We start from the raw sequence: 15,431 nt of genomic DNA on the forward strand, positions 1-15,431 counted from the left end.
CCCTGACGGATGGTTCAACTGCCCCGACCGCGGGAGAATAAAGGGAAAGAAGATTGTACTTTATTGCTTCCATCACAGTGAGGAATGTGGGGAATCCGCTGTGGTGGATGTTTATGGTAACGTTTATGTAGTTGTGTGTCTTGTTGCTTTTTTTTAGCATGGTTGTATGGTAATTCACATATCACTGTACCTTAATTGGTACACGTGACAATAAAAGACCTTTGAAACCTTTGAAGAGTAGAAGTTCTTTCCTACACAGCCTAATAACCTGTTTGTCTTTGGAGTGTTGGAGGAAACCGAAGATTTCGGAGAAAACCCACGCGGTCATGGGAGTTTGTACAAACTTCGTACAGACAGCACCCGTAGTCGGGATTGAACCCGGATCTCTGGTGCTGCAAGAGCTGTAAGGCAGCAACTCTACCACTGCACCACCGTGACCGTGTGCCCGAGATGAGGCGCCTCCTGTCACAGTTCAGTTCACGTGGACGTCTGAGGCTCAAAGGCAGTGGTTCTGATCGGAACCACCGATTCCAACCCAGCAGGGCTCAACTCATCATTTCAAACGTACTCCAAGTTACATGCTGAGAGGGAGTTATGAATGTCGATGGCTTACTATTTATAACCACTATGGCGAAACCAGAACTCTTTCGTATCCAATAAAGAAAATGATATACATTTATGTATCTTTAGACAGATAGAATTTTGGAAATTAAAAACATCTGATTGGATCTAACTTCAAGACACTGGAGTTGAAGGGGTTTTGATGGGAGAGAATAGAAAGGGTTGTTAATACTAACTGATATGATAAACAGAGGTCCACTTGAGAGGAAGTAAGCCTGATAATCCAGGCAAGATAAATCACCTTGTTAATTGATAATTAAATTAATAGTCTCCGAGGGAACAATGGCTGCTTTATTTACAGATTTGAATCAGATGTTAAAATTATTTTCTGCAGGAGCAAAACAGCCAAAAGGAGTTAACAGCAGCCAAGAGAAAGAGACATTACTACTGGATGGGGCAATAGTCTTGCTGTTGTTGGGTCTTCAATTAGCTTGGCCTACCAGGATCAGGTGTGTGTCATGAAATTGGGGAAGAGTGCTCTTTGACCTTGTTTCCGTTTAGAAGATCCAGGTTGCTAGTTACTCCACCAGCTATTCTTAGCAACAGCCAAAAACAAAATACTGCAGTAGCAGATAATCTGAAGGAAAAATGGAAACCACTGGAAATCACAGGTCAGGCAACGTTTCTCTCTCCATACATAGAAACATAGAAAATTAGTGCAGGAGTAGGCCATTCGACCCTTCGAGCCATTCAATTGAATCATGGCTGATCATCCAAAATCAGTACCCCATTCCTGCTTTCTCCCCATATCCCTTGATTCCATTAGCACTGAGCTAAATCTAACTCTCTCTTGAAAACATCCAATGAATTGGCCTCCACTGCCTTCTGTGGCAGAGATATTCCACAGATTCACAACTTTCTGGGTGAAAAAGTTTTTCCTCATCTCAGTCCTAAATCTCCCCGTTGGATTGCAACCTTGTCGTGGTTGGGGAGCTTGTGTGTCTCAGTGACCCCTAGAGCTATGCCAGCGGGAGATTCGTCTCCTGTTAGGGTTTCCCATGCTGGACAGGTCGAAGGGTAGAGATGAGACGAAGAGCGATCCACTGATCCTCCAGGTTGGGGGTTGAGCACAGGGCTAACAACCCCGTCTCGTAAAACGAATATGTTACGGAAACAACAACTGAAGAAATCAACACTGCTGGCGTGACGGACTTTCAGGGCTATCGATAGATGCCCAAGAATAGCCCTGCACTGGATACCAGAAGGGAAAAGGAAAACCGTATGGCGTCGAACTGTAGAGGAGGAAATTAAAACAGTGGAATTGACCTGGGGTAGTGTCCAGAAACTAGCCCAGAACAGACAGGAGTGGAGGACCTTCGTTGTTGCCCTACATGCCAGGAGGCATAATGGGCAGTAAGTAAGTAAGTAAGTCCTAAATGGCCTACCCCTTATTCTTAAACTGCGAGCCCTGGTTCTGGACTCCCCCAACATCGGGAACATTTGTCCTGCATTTAGCCTGTCCAATCCTTTAAGAATTTTGTATGTTTCTATAAGATCCTCTCTCATACTTCTAAATTCCAGTGAATATGTCCAGTTGATCCATTCTTTCATCATATGTCAGTCCCGCCATCCCATGTCGCTTGGACTGTCTATCCTCTCTGTCAGCAATACTCCAGAAAAGGTGTGTTGAACATTGTGACTCATGGACAATTAGAGAGCTGAAGGATACTTAAATGCACAAAATATATTTGCAACTATACGGCAAATGTTGCAGTTTACAAATTCAAGGACTCTGGGGTAAATGGGCAGACACGAGACAACAATAATACAGTATTAATCGGTAATGGTGAAGGAAAAAATGTCCTGTTCTTCAGAGACATGCTACACCATCACTCATACCTCAGCAAGACAACAACAAAAAAAGTTGTTTAATCAGCATAGCAGTGGTCCTGGAAGTGTGGTGCCAGCACAGCAGCCAATTCCGAGTGAAGATAGTTCCCTTTATTAGAGGAAGTGTGCCCCCTGCTGGCCAAACCAAAGAAACATACAACGCAGCCAAGTAAACACAACATAATTATGGGTAGCTCTCATTAAGCTGCTGACCATTGCTTCTACCCATGTTGCTGAGATTGCTCACTGTCTACAGGGTGCCTTGCACGAAACATTATTCCCTTATCACGTATCTGCACACTGTGGATGGCTCGATTGTAATCATGTATTGTCTTTCTGCTAACTAGATAGCACGCAACAAAAGCTTTTCATTGTACCTTTGTACACGTGACAATAAACTAAACTGAACTTTGTTCTTTCATGTTAACACTCATATCTGTCCGCTTAGTTTAGATCTACAGCGGGGAACAGGCCCTTCGGCCCGCCCAGTCTGCGCAGACCAGCAATCCCCCAACACTAGCACTATCGTACACACACTAGGGACAATTTACAATTATACCAAGCCAATTAACCTACAAACCTGTACGTCTTTGGAAGGTGGAAGGAAACCGGAGCTCCTGGAGAAAACCCACACAGGTCACAAGGAGAACATACAAACTCCATAAAGACAGCAGCTGTAATTAGGATCGGCCTGGGTCTCTGGCACTGTAAGGCAGCAACTCTACCGCTGCGCCACCTGCTTCCTCAAGTTCTTCCGTTGTCTTTCCCCTCTACTTCTGCAACCTTTTGTTGCCACTAACTCCTCCAATTCTAGCTACTCTACATCCCTGGTTTTCGATACTCCACCACAGCCCAAGCTCCCAGGACTCTGATTTTTTTCTCTAAACCTCTCACTCCTCCTTCAAACCTATCTCTCCAGCCCATCTTTATGGCTGCCTCTTCCTAGGACTTACTCATGCTTCTGTTTGATAACCAACTGTGATGCTTTTCCAGGTTGAAGACTTAATTATAATTAACTGTGAGGGTTGTAGTTGCTGTGGAGCCTATACCAAAATGTCAAATTAAAGATGAACGAGTCCATAAAGTTTTGATTTGGACTCTAGCATTTTCTTGCTTTTGTAATGATATATGGAGAAATGAGAGGGCTAGCAATTGGAAGAATAACTGCAATAATCATAGTAATCTCTTAGTTCATGAACTTATGTTCTTGTCTAATCGGTTATTTACCATATAACCATATAACAATTACAGCATGGAAACAGGCCCGTTCGGCCTACCAGTCCACGCCGACCACTTTCTCTGACCTAGTCTCATCTACCTGCTCTCAGACCATAACCCTCCAATCCCCTCCCATCCATATACCTATCCAATTTACTCTTAAATATAATAAAATCGAGCCTGCCTCCACCACTTCCGCTGGAAGCTCATTCCACACAGCCACCACCCTCTGAGTAAAGAAGTTACCCCTCATGTTACCCCTAAACTTTTGTCCATTCATTCTGAAGTTATGTCCCCTTGTTGGAATCTTCCCCACTCTCAAAGGGAAAAGCCTACCCACGTCAACTCTGTCCGTCCCTCTTAAAATTTTAAAAACCTCTATCAAGTCCCCCCTCAACCTTCTACGCTCCAAAGAATAAAGACCCAACCTGTTCAACCTCTCTCTGTAGCTTAAGTGCTGAAACCCAGGCAACATTCTGGTAAATCTCCTCTGTACCCTCTCCATTTTGTCGACATCCTTCCTATAATTTGGCGACCAGAACTGCACACCATACTCCAGATTCGGCCTCACCAATGCCCTGTACAATTTTAACATTACATCCCAACTTCCATATTCAATGCTCTGATTTATAAAGGCAAGCATACCAAACGCCTTCTTCACCACCCTATCCACATGAGATTCCACCTTCAGGGAACAATGCACAGTTATTCCCAGATCCCTGTTCCACTGCATTCCTCAATTCCCTACCATTTACCCTGTACGTCCTATTTTGATTTGTCTTACCAAAATGCAGCACCTCACACTTATCAGCATTAAACTCCATCTGCCATCTTTCAGCCCACCCTTCCAAAAGGCCCAAGTCTCTGTAGACTTTGAAAATCAGGAAATAAGTATAACAGTTTTTCCCACTTTTCATCCTCATTTTCCCAATTGGGTATAAAATTTAAGCTTTGTGCCACCTGATCCCTCTCATGCATCTTGACTTTTCTTCTGTTGCATGTGGATATTCTGTACTCGGAACTACTTGGTAATGGTTAATTTTGCATTCACCCATCGCCAAGCTTCCACCAGTGTTTGCAGGAGGATTGATTGACCCTTCACTCTCTCTAACTGCACTACTTTGTCAATGGACTCAGTCAATTGCTCCGTGCTTCAGAGATGACCTCATGGAGACTTTGCACAAAGTAACAAAATATATATGTTTGCTATTTTGATGCAGCAAAATAAAGCATATTTCATTTGTGAAATTTAAGTAGTTCCCATCTGTACCCAAAAAACACCCCTCTCCACATTCATACCAATTTGATAAACTACCCAAGTGCCTGATGTATGCTATAGGAAGGAACTGCAGATGCTGGTTTACACCGAAGATAGATACAAAATGCTGGAGTAACTCAGCGTGTCAGGCACCACATCTGGAGAAAAGCAATAAGTGATGTTTCGGGTCGAGACCCTTCTTCAGACTGGAGTTGTAGCAGGGTCTCAAACCAAACGTCACCTATTTCCATTTCTCCAGAGATGCTGCCTGACCCACTGAGTTACTCCAGCATTTTGTGTCTGTATTCTGCATGATGTGTGGTGCTGGCTTTCAACAGAAAAGTAAATCAAATTGATATCTTCCAATTTGTTTAACATCCTAACATCCTTAATCAGAATGTTTCTGAGGTCTTTTCGGTGCGGAATGTTCAATTTTGGCTGCAATAAATTTCCTGTTTAGTGGTCATTTAATTGCACAAAAGCCCACTTTATTTTCGGCTGAAAACTCCTGTTATTAGTGGTAAATAATTAAAACAGGAGCAGGGGAAACTGAGCTTTCCTTTCTGCAGGGTCGGAGTTTACAGAAGGAAATGATCGCACATTCGTGGCTGCAACTTATTCTGCCCAAGTGGTTACTTTGACATGGCAAGACCTACAACTAAAATAGCCAGCTTCACAGGGATCTTCAGGGACCTCTGGCCTCTGCTCCTCACAATAGCAACTTTTTCTTGCCTCAAGGTCTGATGTTAATGACGTTTAGAAGAGGCATGCAAAAATAGGTTGGTGGGTTACCAACTCCGTTAAGGTATTCTTTAAATTTACAGCAAACCTCTTGCAATCGGAACCTTATAAGGCCTGACTTAATCTTAACCATCTAATTTATGACATTATATAGTTTAGTTATACAGTGTAGTAATAGGCCCTTCGGACCGTGCCGACCAGCGATCCCCGCATATTAACACTATCGTACACACACGAGGGACAATTTACAATTCTTCTGAAGACAATTAACCAATAAACCTGTACGCCTGTGGAGTGTGGGAGGAAACCGGAATACCCGGAGAAAACCCAAGCAGGTCATGGGGAGAACGCACAAACTCCGTACAGACATCACCCGTGGTCAGGATTGAATCCGGGTCTCTGGCGCTGTAAGGTAGCAGCTCTTCCGCTGCGCTGCCCCATTATATATTTATGGACTCTATATTATGAACTGAGATGAGTGCTCTCTGATACCTCCCAATCTCTAGTAGCTACAATACTTCATGTCACACTCCTGACTGGCCTCAAGCTGTAAACTTTCCTCAATGATTGGTCTCCTTTCGGCTGAAACTATGCATGGACCCAAGGTCCCCCAAATGCTTTGTTGAGAAAAAAAAAGTTTAAAAAATATTTATTTGTGTTTGATGCAAGGTCCATATAAGTTCACGTGATAGGAACAGAATTAGGCCATTCGGCCCATCAAGTCTACGCCATTCAATCATGGCTGATCTATCTCTCTCTCTCAACCTCACTCTCCTACCTTCTCTGCATAACCCCTAACACCTGTACCAATCAAGAATCTATCTATCTCTGCCGTAAAAATATCCACTGACTTGACCTCCACAGCCTTCAGTGGCAATGAATTCCACAGATTCATCACCTTCTGACTAAAGAAATTCCTCCCCATCTCCTTCCTAATGGCTAAAAATATGGTGCTTCACAAAGCCTGAGAATCACATCCAATAAAATAAACAAGGATGATAAACAGGGGTGATAAATCGAACAGTTGCTTACAATTGCACTGGTCCCATCCATTACCTCACAAGAGTTTTACCATTGCCAGTCTTTTGGGTTTTCCCCCTTATACCAATGAAGGCTCCAGTCGGATTGGGATGAGACACAAGTGAATGCAAAGCTGGATGTGCAACTGGTCTCTCCTAGTGGTCTCCGCAAGGATGCAGTTTGTTGAGGGGGAGGGGGGGGGGGGGAGGGGTTGGGGACAGTTACACCGCAAATAATGCAACTCCACGTGGGTCACCGGACCAACAGCAAAGGCTCCGTGAATACCGGAAACAGTTACTTTACAAACCAAGATATTCTTCTGAAGAGCAAGTTGGATCAACAGTTGAAATAGGTTTTCTTTAGCATTGGGGTAATCATGACCTCTATTGTTAGACAATGAGATCAACGGAGCAGTTGAATAAAACCACTGTTTCATGGGTGTTCAGGAACGTGCTCTTTTCCAAGGACTGTCCTTCTGCTCCTCACTGTCACATATTGGACTCAACCTACGTGACGGTTCATGACAGAGGTCGTACTGCTAGACCTACTTCGAAGAAAAGAGATATTGACAGCTGCCATTCTATTGTCATTGGTAGCTATCTACAGGATACTCGTAATCCAGATATATAAAACACGAGGCCGCACACAAATAAAAGACAAACAGTTGTACTAACGTTTCCATTGTTTATCCAATAGATAAGAAAGTTGCCCTTTGCCTTTCTTGCAAAATAATGCAAAATATTTGTAACCATGTGAACTTCCTATATGGACCAATGATTTCTCACAGGTTTATTCAGTTAAGCTACTCCAAAGGTCTTGTCAACAATCATTTGTTTTAAATAATATTTTTTTACTCAGAGGCAGGGCAAGGAAGTCGTGCTTGTGTGCCCAGGCTTTTGGCAATACTCAGCCACTCTGAATTCCTCCAGTGAGTTGGGATGGTGAAGAAGTGATGGGGATCATAGACAAAGCCTCTGATTGTCTTGAGATCTTCACAATGGTCCCATGTATTTTGCTGCAAAACATTGTCCCTCACGACTGATTAGCAGAACATTGTCCCTCACGACTGATTAGCAGAGGAACCTTTAATCGGTTGTCTTAAATTTTTAATAAAGCCAGAAATGTGTTAGAAGTAAAGTGGAATTGTGAATAAAGTGAAGCCCATTAACAGTAGTGAAAAATCAAACAAAAACCACAGATGCTGAAAATCCAAAATATGCTCCTACCTCTGACGATCAGGTCCGCTGAGGCTGAGGTGCTGTCGACGTTGGTCTGTGCAGTGCAGGTGTACTTCCCAGTGTGCCTCAACTGTGCATTCTTGAAGAACAGTTCTCCACCACCTCCTTCCTGTGGGATTGAACATAAGAAAAAGGATGGTTCAGTTCCTCCTGACATCTGTCCTCTCGCTTCCTGCTGAGGCTCATTATACTTCTACCCTTGCACCCCATACCACAAGGCAGGTGAAGTGGAAGGTTGGTTGAAATTGGTATTTCAGGTAAAAACCCAGCAAGTCAACAGAAATGTACTTAAATAAAAATAAACCATGCTGGAAACACCCAACAGGTCACGCAGCATCTGAAAGCAGAGTTGGTGATTCAGGTTGAATACCCTTTGTTAAAACTGGTAAAGAGAAAACATGTGTAGGAAAGAACTGCAGATGCTGGCTTAAATCAAAGGTAGACACAAAATGCTGGAGTAACTCAGCGGGACAGGCAGCATCTCTGGAGAGAAGGAATGGGTGACGTTTCGGGTGGAGACCCTTCTTCAGACTGAAGAGAGAAAACAGTTTGGTTTTAGTCTATGAAGATGGATAAAGAAGGCAAAGGCGATATCTGATATGGCCCACTTTGAAGTTCCAGTAGAGTAGCAGTAGAGGCCACACAATCCATTGGAAAACAGAGGAACATGGACCATTAGAGGAAGAAAACTTGAAGACACACTATTAAATGTGGCAGTTAAAAACTGAGAATACAAACAATGGAATGCAAAGTTTGCAGACTTCTTAGTTCCCATTAACCTGATGACTTTGACAACTTATCCTCCTGACAGCCCTAACCTCCCCCTATCTGAGATATTCCCCATGTCCTTCTGTTGAAGGGACGTCTAAACGTTAACTGACCACACGGAGTGTTTCCAGCATCTTCAGTTTGTTAATTTTCATGAAATACACAATTTCTGTTCCATGCCAGCTAAACAAAATGAACTTATTCCAAAGACATTCACGTGGTTAGTTGCTTTTTTGAAACAATGTTTTATTAAGGAGATAAGGAACATAGATTAAAAGAATAAAACGTCCTGCTGAACACTGAATGAATGCACACACTAACTCTAATTCTAGTTTGATGCTCACAAAGTCCGCATGCAATTCAGTGCACTGATGGATCACAATAACCCACTCTATTTCCTAGTACTTTGGACTAGAGCGGTTCAATAATCCTATAATTATATTATGGTTGGTTATCAATCAACATGGGATAGATCTTGGCAAGCTACATCTGATGAAAGGGGCCTTTTATAAGCCAAATACACAGTAAATTCACTGAATAAAGGGGAGGGAGGAAAACAAAAGTGACAGCAATCTAATCGTTGACAGGTATCTGTAAGGACTGTCATGTTGCAATTCTGGAAAGATGTAGCAATAATCTGAATTTCCTTCTTTACCTAGTCTCCTGATCTTGTGCTGCTGAACTTGTCCAGGCAGCCAGCAGTATAAACTTCTCATAATTCTGTCTGCTGACAGACTGGAAGAGAGAGAAGGGTTCAGGTTTAGGTTTATTATTGTCATGTGTACTGAGTTACAGTGAAAAGCTTTGTTTTTTGTATGCTAGTCAATCAAATGTGATAATGCTATAGAGCAAAGGAGAAGACACGGAATGTAGAATATAGCTTGATTGTATTTTCAATATATGGTCTTTTTGAATGGATAGCACGCAAACAAAAGCTTTTCACTGTACCTCGGTACACGTGACAATAATAAATTAAACTAAATCTCTCTGACTCTCAAAATGCGGCTGTATTTACTGGTACCATGCTGAATATGAGGTGCTGTTCATCCAGTTTGTGTGTGGCCTCACTCCATTGCCAGAGGGAGTCTTTACATTTCACTCTACTTCTCTCCTTATCTGACACACCTTTGTCTCCTCTGCATCTCGAGTTTTTGTCACTTACTCCATGCAGTTGCCGATCCAACTCCCCCTCACCCATCACTTACCTGGCTTTATCCAGCCTCCACCTCTTAACCAGCTTTATCCCTCTTACTACAATCAGTCTGAAGAAGGGTCCCGACACAAAATATTGTCTGTCCATTGCCTACACAGATACTGCCTGACCTGTTGAGTTCCTCCAGCACTTCATGCTTTGCTCACGATTCCAGCATCTGCAGTTCTGTGTGTTTCTTTAACTTTCTTTTTAACCTTAAGGGCAAGTGTAAGACCAATAAACTGCAGAACATGCATCAGTGTACACATTCCACCCCACAGCACAATCCATTCTAAGTTCTTAGTTTAGTTTAGAGATACAGCATGGAAACAGGCCCTTTGGCCCATTGAGTCTCTGCCGACCAACGGTCACCTGTACACTATTTCTATCCTAAATACTAAGGACAATTTTACAGAAGTCAATTAACGTACAAACCTACAAGCCTTTGAAATGTGGGAGGAAGCCAGGAGCATCCAGAGAAAACCCAGGCGATTATAGGGAGAATGTACAAACTCCCTACAGACAGAACCTGTAGTCAGGATTGAACCCGGGTCTCTGGCACTATAAGGCAGCAACACCACAGGTCCGCCACCATGCCGTCTTCTTGGTGTTGGCAGGTCAACTGGGAGAGGGAAAAAATGCGTTGGAAACATAATTCCATCAGTGTCAACGAAAACTAATTTCTAGTTGAGATGAGCAATACTCTTTCTCTGACCCTCAAAACTCGGCGCCATTTACTTCCACCCTGCACTGAGGTTTGGTCCATTCAGAACCATGTCACACACAATAGACAATAAACAATAAATGCAGGAGTAGGCCATTCGGCCCTTCGAGCCAGCACCACCATTCAATGTGATCATGGCTGATCATTCTCAATCAGTACCCCGTTCCTGCCTTCTCCCCATACCCCCTGACTCCACTATCCTTAAGAGCTCTATCTAGCTCTCTCTTGAATGCATTCAGAGAATTGGCCTCCACTGCCTTCTGAGGCAGAGAATTCCACAGATTCACAACTCTCTGACTGAAAAAGTTTTTCCTCATCTCCTTTCTAAATGGCCTACCCCTTATTCTTAAACTGTGGCCCCTTGTTCTGGACTCCCCCAACATTGGGAACATGTTTCCTGCCTCTAACGTGTCCAACCCCTTAATAATCTTATATGTTTCGATATGATCCCCTCTCATCCTTCTAAATTCCAGTGTATACAAGCCTAGTCGCTCCAGTCTTTCAACATATGACAGTCCCGCCATTCCGGGAATTAACCTAGTAAACCTACGCTGCATGCCCTCAATAGCAAGAATATCCTTCCTCAAATTTGGAGACCAAAACTGCACACAGTACTCCAGGTGCGGTCTCACTAGGGCCCTGTACAACTGCAGAATAATAATATTCATTTATTGTCATTGCAACGAGTACAACGAAATTAAAAAAATAGCCAATCCTGACGGTGCGTAAAAACATATATGCAATAAATGCAAAAACAAATAAATACAATTATATTAAGTACAAAAGATTTTTTAACAGTGTTGCCTAGTGCAGAAGGTAGTGTTCAGTTCTCGTATGGCCCTGGGGTAAAAACTGTTCTTCAGTCTGTTTGTTTGGGATTTGATCGACCTGAAACGTCGACCAGAGGGCAGATGAACAAACAGACGGTGGCCGGGGTGGGATGGATCTTTTATTATTTTGCCTGCTCTACTGAGGCAGCGTAGGCTGAACAGGTGCTCCAGGGAGGGCAGTGAGCAGCCGAAAGCTGGAGGCCCAGATGGTATATCTGGGCGAGTACTAAAGTCTTGTGCTACTCAGCTTGCTCCAGTGCTCACCACAATATTCAACCTCTCCTTGGCAAAGTCCGTGGTCCCTGCATGCTTCAAAAGATCCATCATTGTACCGGTGCCAAAGAATGCCTCTCCAGCGTGTTTAAATGACTACCGACCGGTGGCCCTCACCTCGGTTGTCATGAAATGCTTTGAGAGGCTAGTCAAGAAGCACATCTGCGCCCTCCTTCCTCGCAACATGGACCCACTACAGTTCGCATACCGTCCGAACAGGTCCACGGATGATGAGGTCTCCCAGGTTCTACACACCGCTCTCTCTCATCTGGACAGCCAGGGGGGCTATGTGAGGATGCTGTTCATTGACTTTAGTTCAGCATTCAACACAATAGTCCCCAGCAGACTGGTTGAGAAGCTGCTGGAACTGGGGCTTAGCACCCCTCTGTGTGCCTGGGTCCTGGACTTTCTCACTGCCAGGCCCCAAGTGGTCAGGATGGGGGAACACACATCTAGCTCCCTCACCCTGAACATAGGATCCCCCCAGGGCTGCGTCCTTAGCCCCCTACTGTACTCCCTGTACACACATGACTGTGGGGCCAGGTTCAGCTCAAACTCCATCATCAAGTTTGCTGATGACACTGTGGTGGTGGGCCGGATCTCCAACAACGATGAGAAGGCCTACCGGGAGGAGGTGGCTGATCTGGCACTCTGGTGTCAGGACAATAGCCTCCTCTTGAATGTCACTAAAACAAAGGAGCTGATTGTGGACTTCAGAAGGGCTAAACATCCAAGGACGTACACGCCACTCGAGATAAATGGGTCTATTGTGGATAGGGTGAGCAGTTTCAAATACTTGGGAGTCCGCATCGCAGAGGATCTGACGTGGGCAACGCACATTGCCGCACTGGTGGGTAAGGCTAAGCAGCGCCTTTACCACCTTAGACAACTGAGGAAATTCAGAGTGTCGCTGAGGATCCTTCATTGCTTCTACTCTGGGGCTGTAGAGAGCATCCTGTCCGGCAACATTACAGTCTGGTTTGGGAACAGCTCTGCCCAGGACAGGATGGCCCTGCAGAGAGTAGTGCGTTCGGCAGAACGCACCATGGGAACTACACTCGTCCCCCTGCAGGACCTATACATCAGGAAGTGCAGATCCAGAGCAAGCAAGATCATGAGGGACCCCTGCCACCCCAGTAACGGACTGTTCCAGATGCTACGATCAGGCAAACGCCTCCGCTGTCACGCTGTGAAAACGGAGAGGATGAGACGGAGCTTCTTCCCACAGGCCATCAGGACTGTCAACTTTTATAACCCCAGAGACTAAATTTTTGTCGACACTTTTTGTGCTATGTTTAGTAACTTATTAACTTTATTTATATGCTGTAACTGTAATTCTTTTTGTGCACAACCCGCAGGCATTGCCACTTTCATTTCACTGCACATCGAGTATGTGTATGTGACAAATAAATTTGACTTGACTTGATGATCTTCTGGGCCGTCGTGATGACCCTCTGAAGGGCCTTCCTGTCCTTTTCTGAGCAGCTGGCATACCATGTGGTTATACAGTATGCCAGCACACTCTCGATGGAGCAGCGATAGAAGGACATCATGAGCTTCTCCTGCAGGTTGGTTTTCCTGAGGATCCTCAGGAAGTGGAGTCTCTGCTGTGCCTTCTTTACTGTGGTGATGGTGTTGTAGACCAGGACCAGAAGAGAAGGACCTCTTTGCTCCTATACTCAACTCCTCTTGTTATGAAGGCCAACATTCCATTGGCTTTCTTCACTGCCTGCTGTACCTGCATGCTTCCTTTCAGTGACTGATGCACTAGGTCGCCCAGATTTCATTGTACCTCCCCTTTTCCTAACTTGACACCATTCAGATAATAACACCTTCAGCCCAGTTTCAATTCAGCAAAGTGTTTGCTCATGAGAAGCCGCGCTTGTTTCAAAATGTCCAGGAATTTCCGTCCAGCAATTAAAGTCTCTGGGAATTCTGATCAGTGCTGGGGAATTTGACCCCTTTGCAAAACATCCTGATCCCAGCAATGCATGAGGGAGATTTCATCAACAACTGTGGAAAAAAGCATCAGAGTGTTGCAGAGAACTGTGAAATATCACAGGGATCGATAGGGAAGGGAATTCAAGATTCTGTCAAGACGTCAGGAGTTTCTGGCAAACAGTCAGGACATTTTTGTCATTTATCAAAATGTCAGGCTTTTCTAACTCCTGTTAGTTCAGAAATTCTGGCTCACTCGAGAGAATTCTAATCCACAGTCAAAATGTCAGTGAGTCAATGCCAGAGTTAGAGGGGAATTTTGACAGTCTGATTAGCAATTGACAATGGTTTTCCACTTCGTAGCTGCCAGTGAGGTTAAAAAAAGGAAAATAAAAAGCATTCAGCAGCAAATTGTTATGGTGCAGGATTTACAGCAGGCTGGAGCTGTCAGTTTGCACGATCACCAGTGTGCAGCCGAGATATCAGGTCTGAAGAAGAGTCCCGACCCGAAACGTCACCCATTCCTTCTCTCCAGAGATGCTGCCTGTGCCTGAGTTACTCCAGCATTTTGTGTCTACCATTTTGAGGAGTCGAACCCGTCCAACATTATCTCCTTCCCACTCACCAGCTCCAGGGAAAAGTTCTCTGACCAACCAACACACTGGGAAGATGGATCATAAATGGCAGTGTGCCAACCACCTACTATTACCATCCCATTACCTAACACTTTAATTCTCCATGCCACTCTCACCCTAACCTATAGGGCTGTGGCTTCCTGCACGGTTTCAATGAGGCCCAACACAAGATTCACGAACAGCACCTCGTCTACCACCTGGGGTTGTGGCAGCTGAGTGCTGCTGGAAGGTCATCAACTCGGTGAAAGACGCTTTTTGGTCTGCCCGAGCTTTGTTGACCTCCCAGCAGAGCGAGAGATGCCCGTCGGGGAATGTTGCCGACTGGCCCACTGCAGACTGCAGGAGTACGTGCCGAGGCACACACTGAAGCTTGGTGCAGCCAACGCCAAGGCTCTGTGGGGGAGGGCCACAGTCTAGGGTCCTTCCGCTGCTGGACATGGGGGGCAGGGTGTGGTGGAGACGCCCATCAAAATAAGGGAAGGGATTCCACGTCAGTGGGCCACATGAGTGGCAAGGGCGGGGGGTACTTTTGTGTAATTGGTGTATTGAATATCTGTATTGAATGTATGTATAGCCTCCGAGAATGTCGGATGGAGTTTTGGAAAGAACATGTTTTGTATATATTTATTTCTTGAATAAAGTTTTTTTTGATAATAAAAAAAGCTGAATATTCCTCTTTCTTTTCTCTCTCTGCAACAGGGGGACATGCCAGGCTTATCTGTCCTCTTCATCAGTATTCTGTAACTCCTACATTCTTTTCTCTATGCTCTCACTCTCAAACTGCTCCTTTTCACTCAATGACTAAATAACTCATTTGCAGCTTATCCCCAAGGTCAGCCCAGTTTTATGCAAAGTGATGGTGTACCTCACTCAGCAGCATCTCTGAAGGACATGGATAAACTATGGATAAACATGGATAAACTCTGAAGAAGGGTCCCCACTTGAAACATTGAACTATCGATGTTCTCCAGTGATGCTGCCCAGTTTTATGCAAAGTGATGGTGTACCTCAGCAGCATCTCTGAAGGACATGGATAAACTATGGATAAACATGGATAAACTCTGAAGAAGGGTCCCCACCTGAAACATTTAACTATCCATGTTCTCCAGTGATGCTGCCTGGCCCGCTGAGCTACTCCACAATCT

The 15,431-nt window shown here is 44.5% G+C and overlaps 1 protein-coding gene across 9 annotated transcripts in view; it reads right to left on the reverse strand.

The window, feature by feature from the left end:
* Nucleotides 1–15,431, reverse strand: part of LOC144603565 (contactin-1-like) — a 421,240-nt gene that overhangs the window by 182,585 nt on the left and 223,224 nt on the right. For all 9 annotated transcript variants that reach the window (XM_078416950.1, XM_078416955.1, XM_078416958.1 and 6 more), the window contains one exon: nt 7,915–8,035. In XM_078416950.1, the coding sequence (XP_078273076.1) occupies nt 7,915–8,035 (121 nt within the window). The remainder of the gene's footprint in view (nt 1–7,914; nt 8,036–15,431) is intronic.

The sequence above is a fragment of the Rhinoraja longicauda genome, chromosome 20, assembly GCF_053455715.1.
Source record: "Rhinoraja longicauda isolate Sanriku21f chromosome 20, sRhiLon1.1, whole genome shotgun sequence".
NCBI classification, from domain to species: Eukaryota; Metazoa; Chordata; class Chondrichthyes; order Rajiformes; family Arhynchobatidae; genus Rhinoraja; species Rhinoraja longicauda.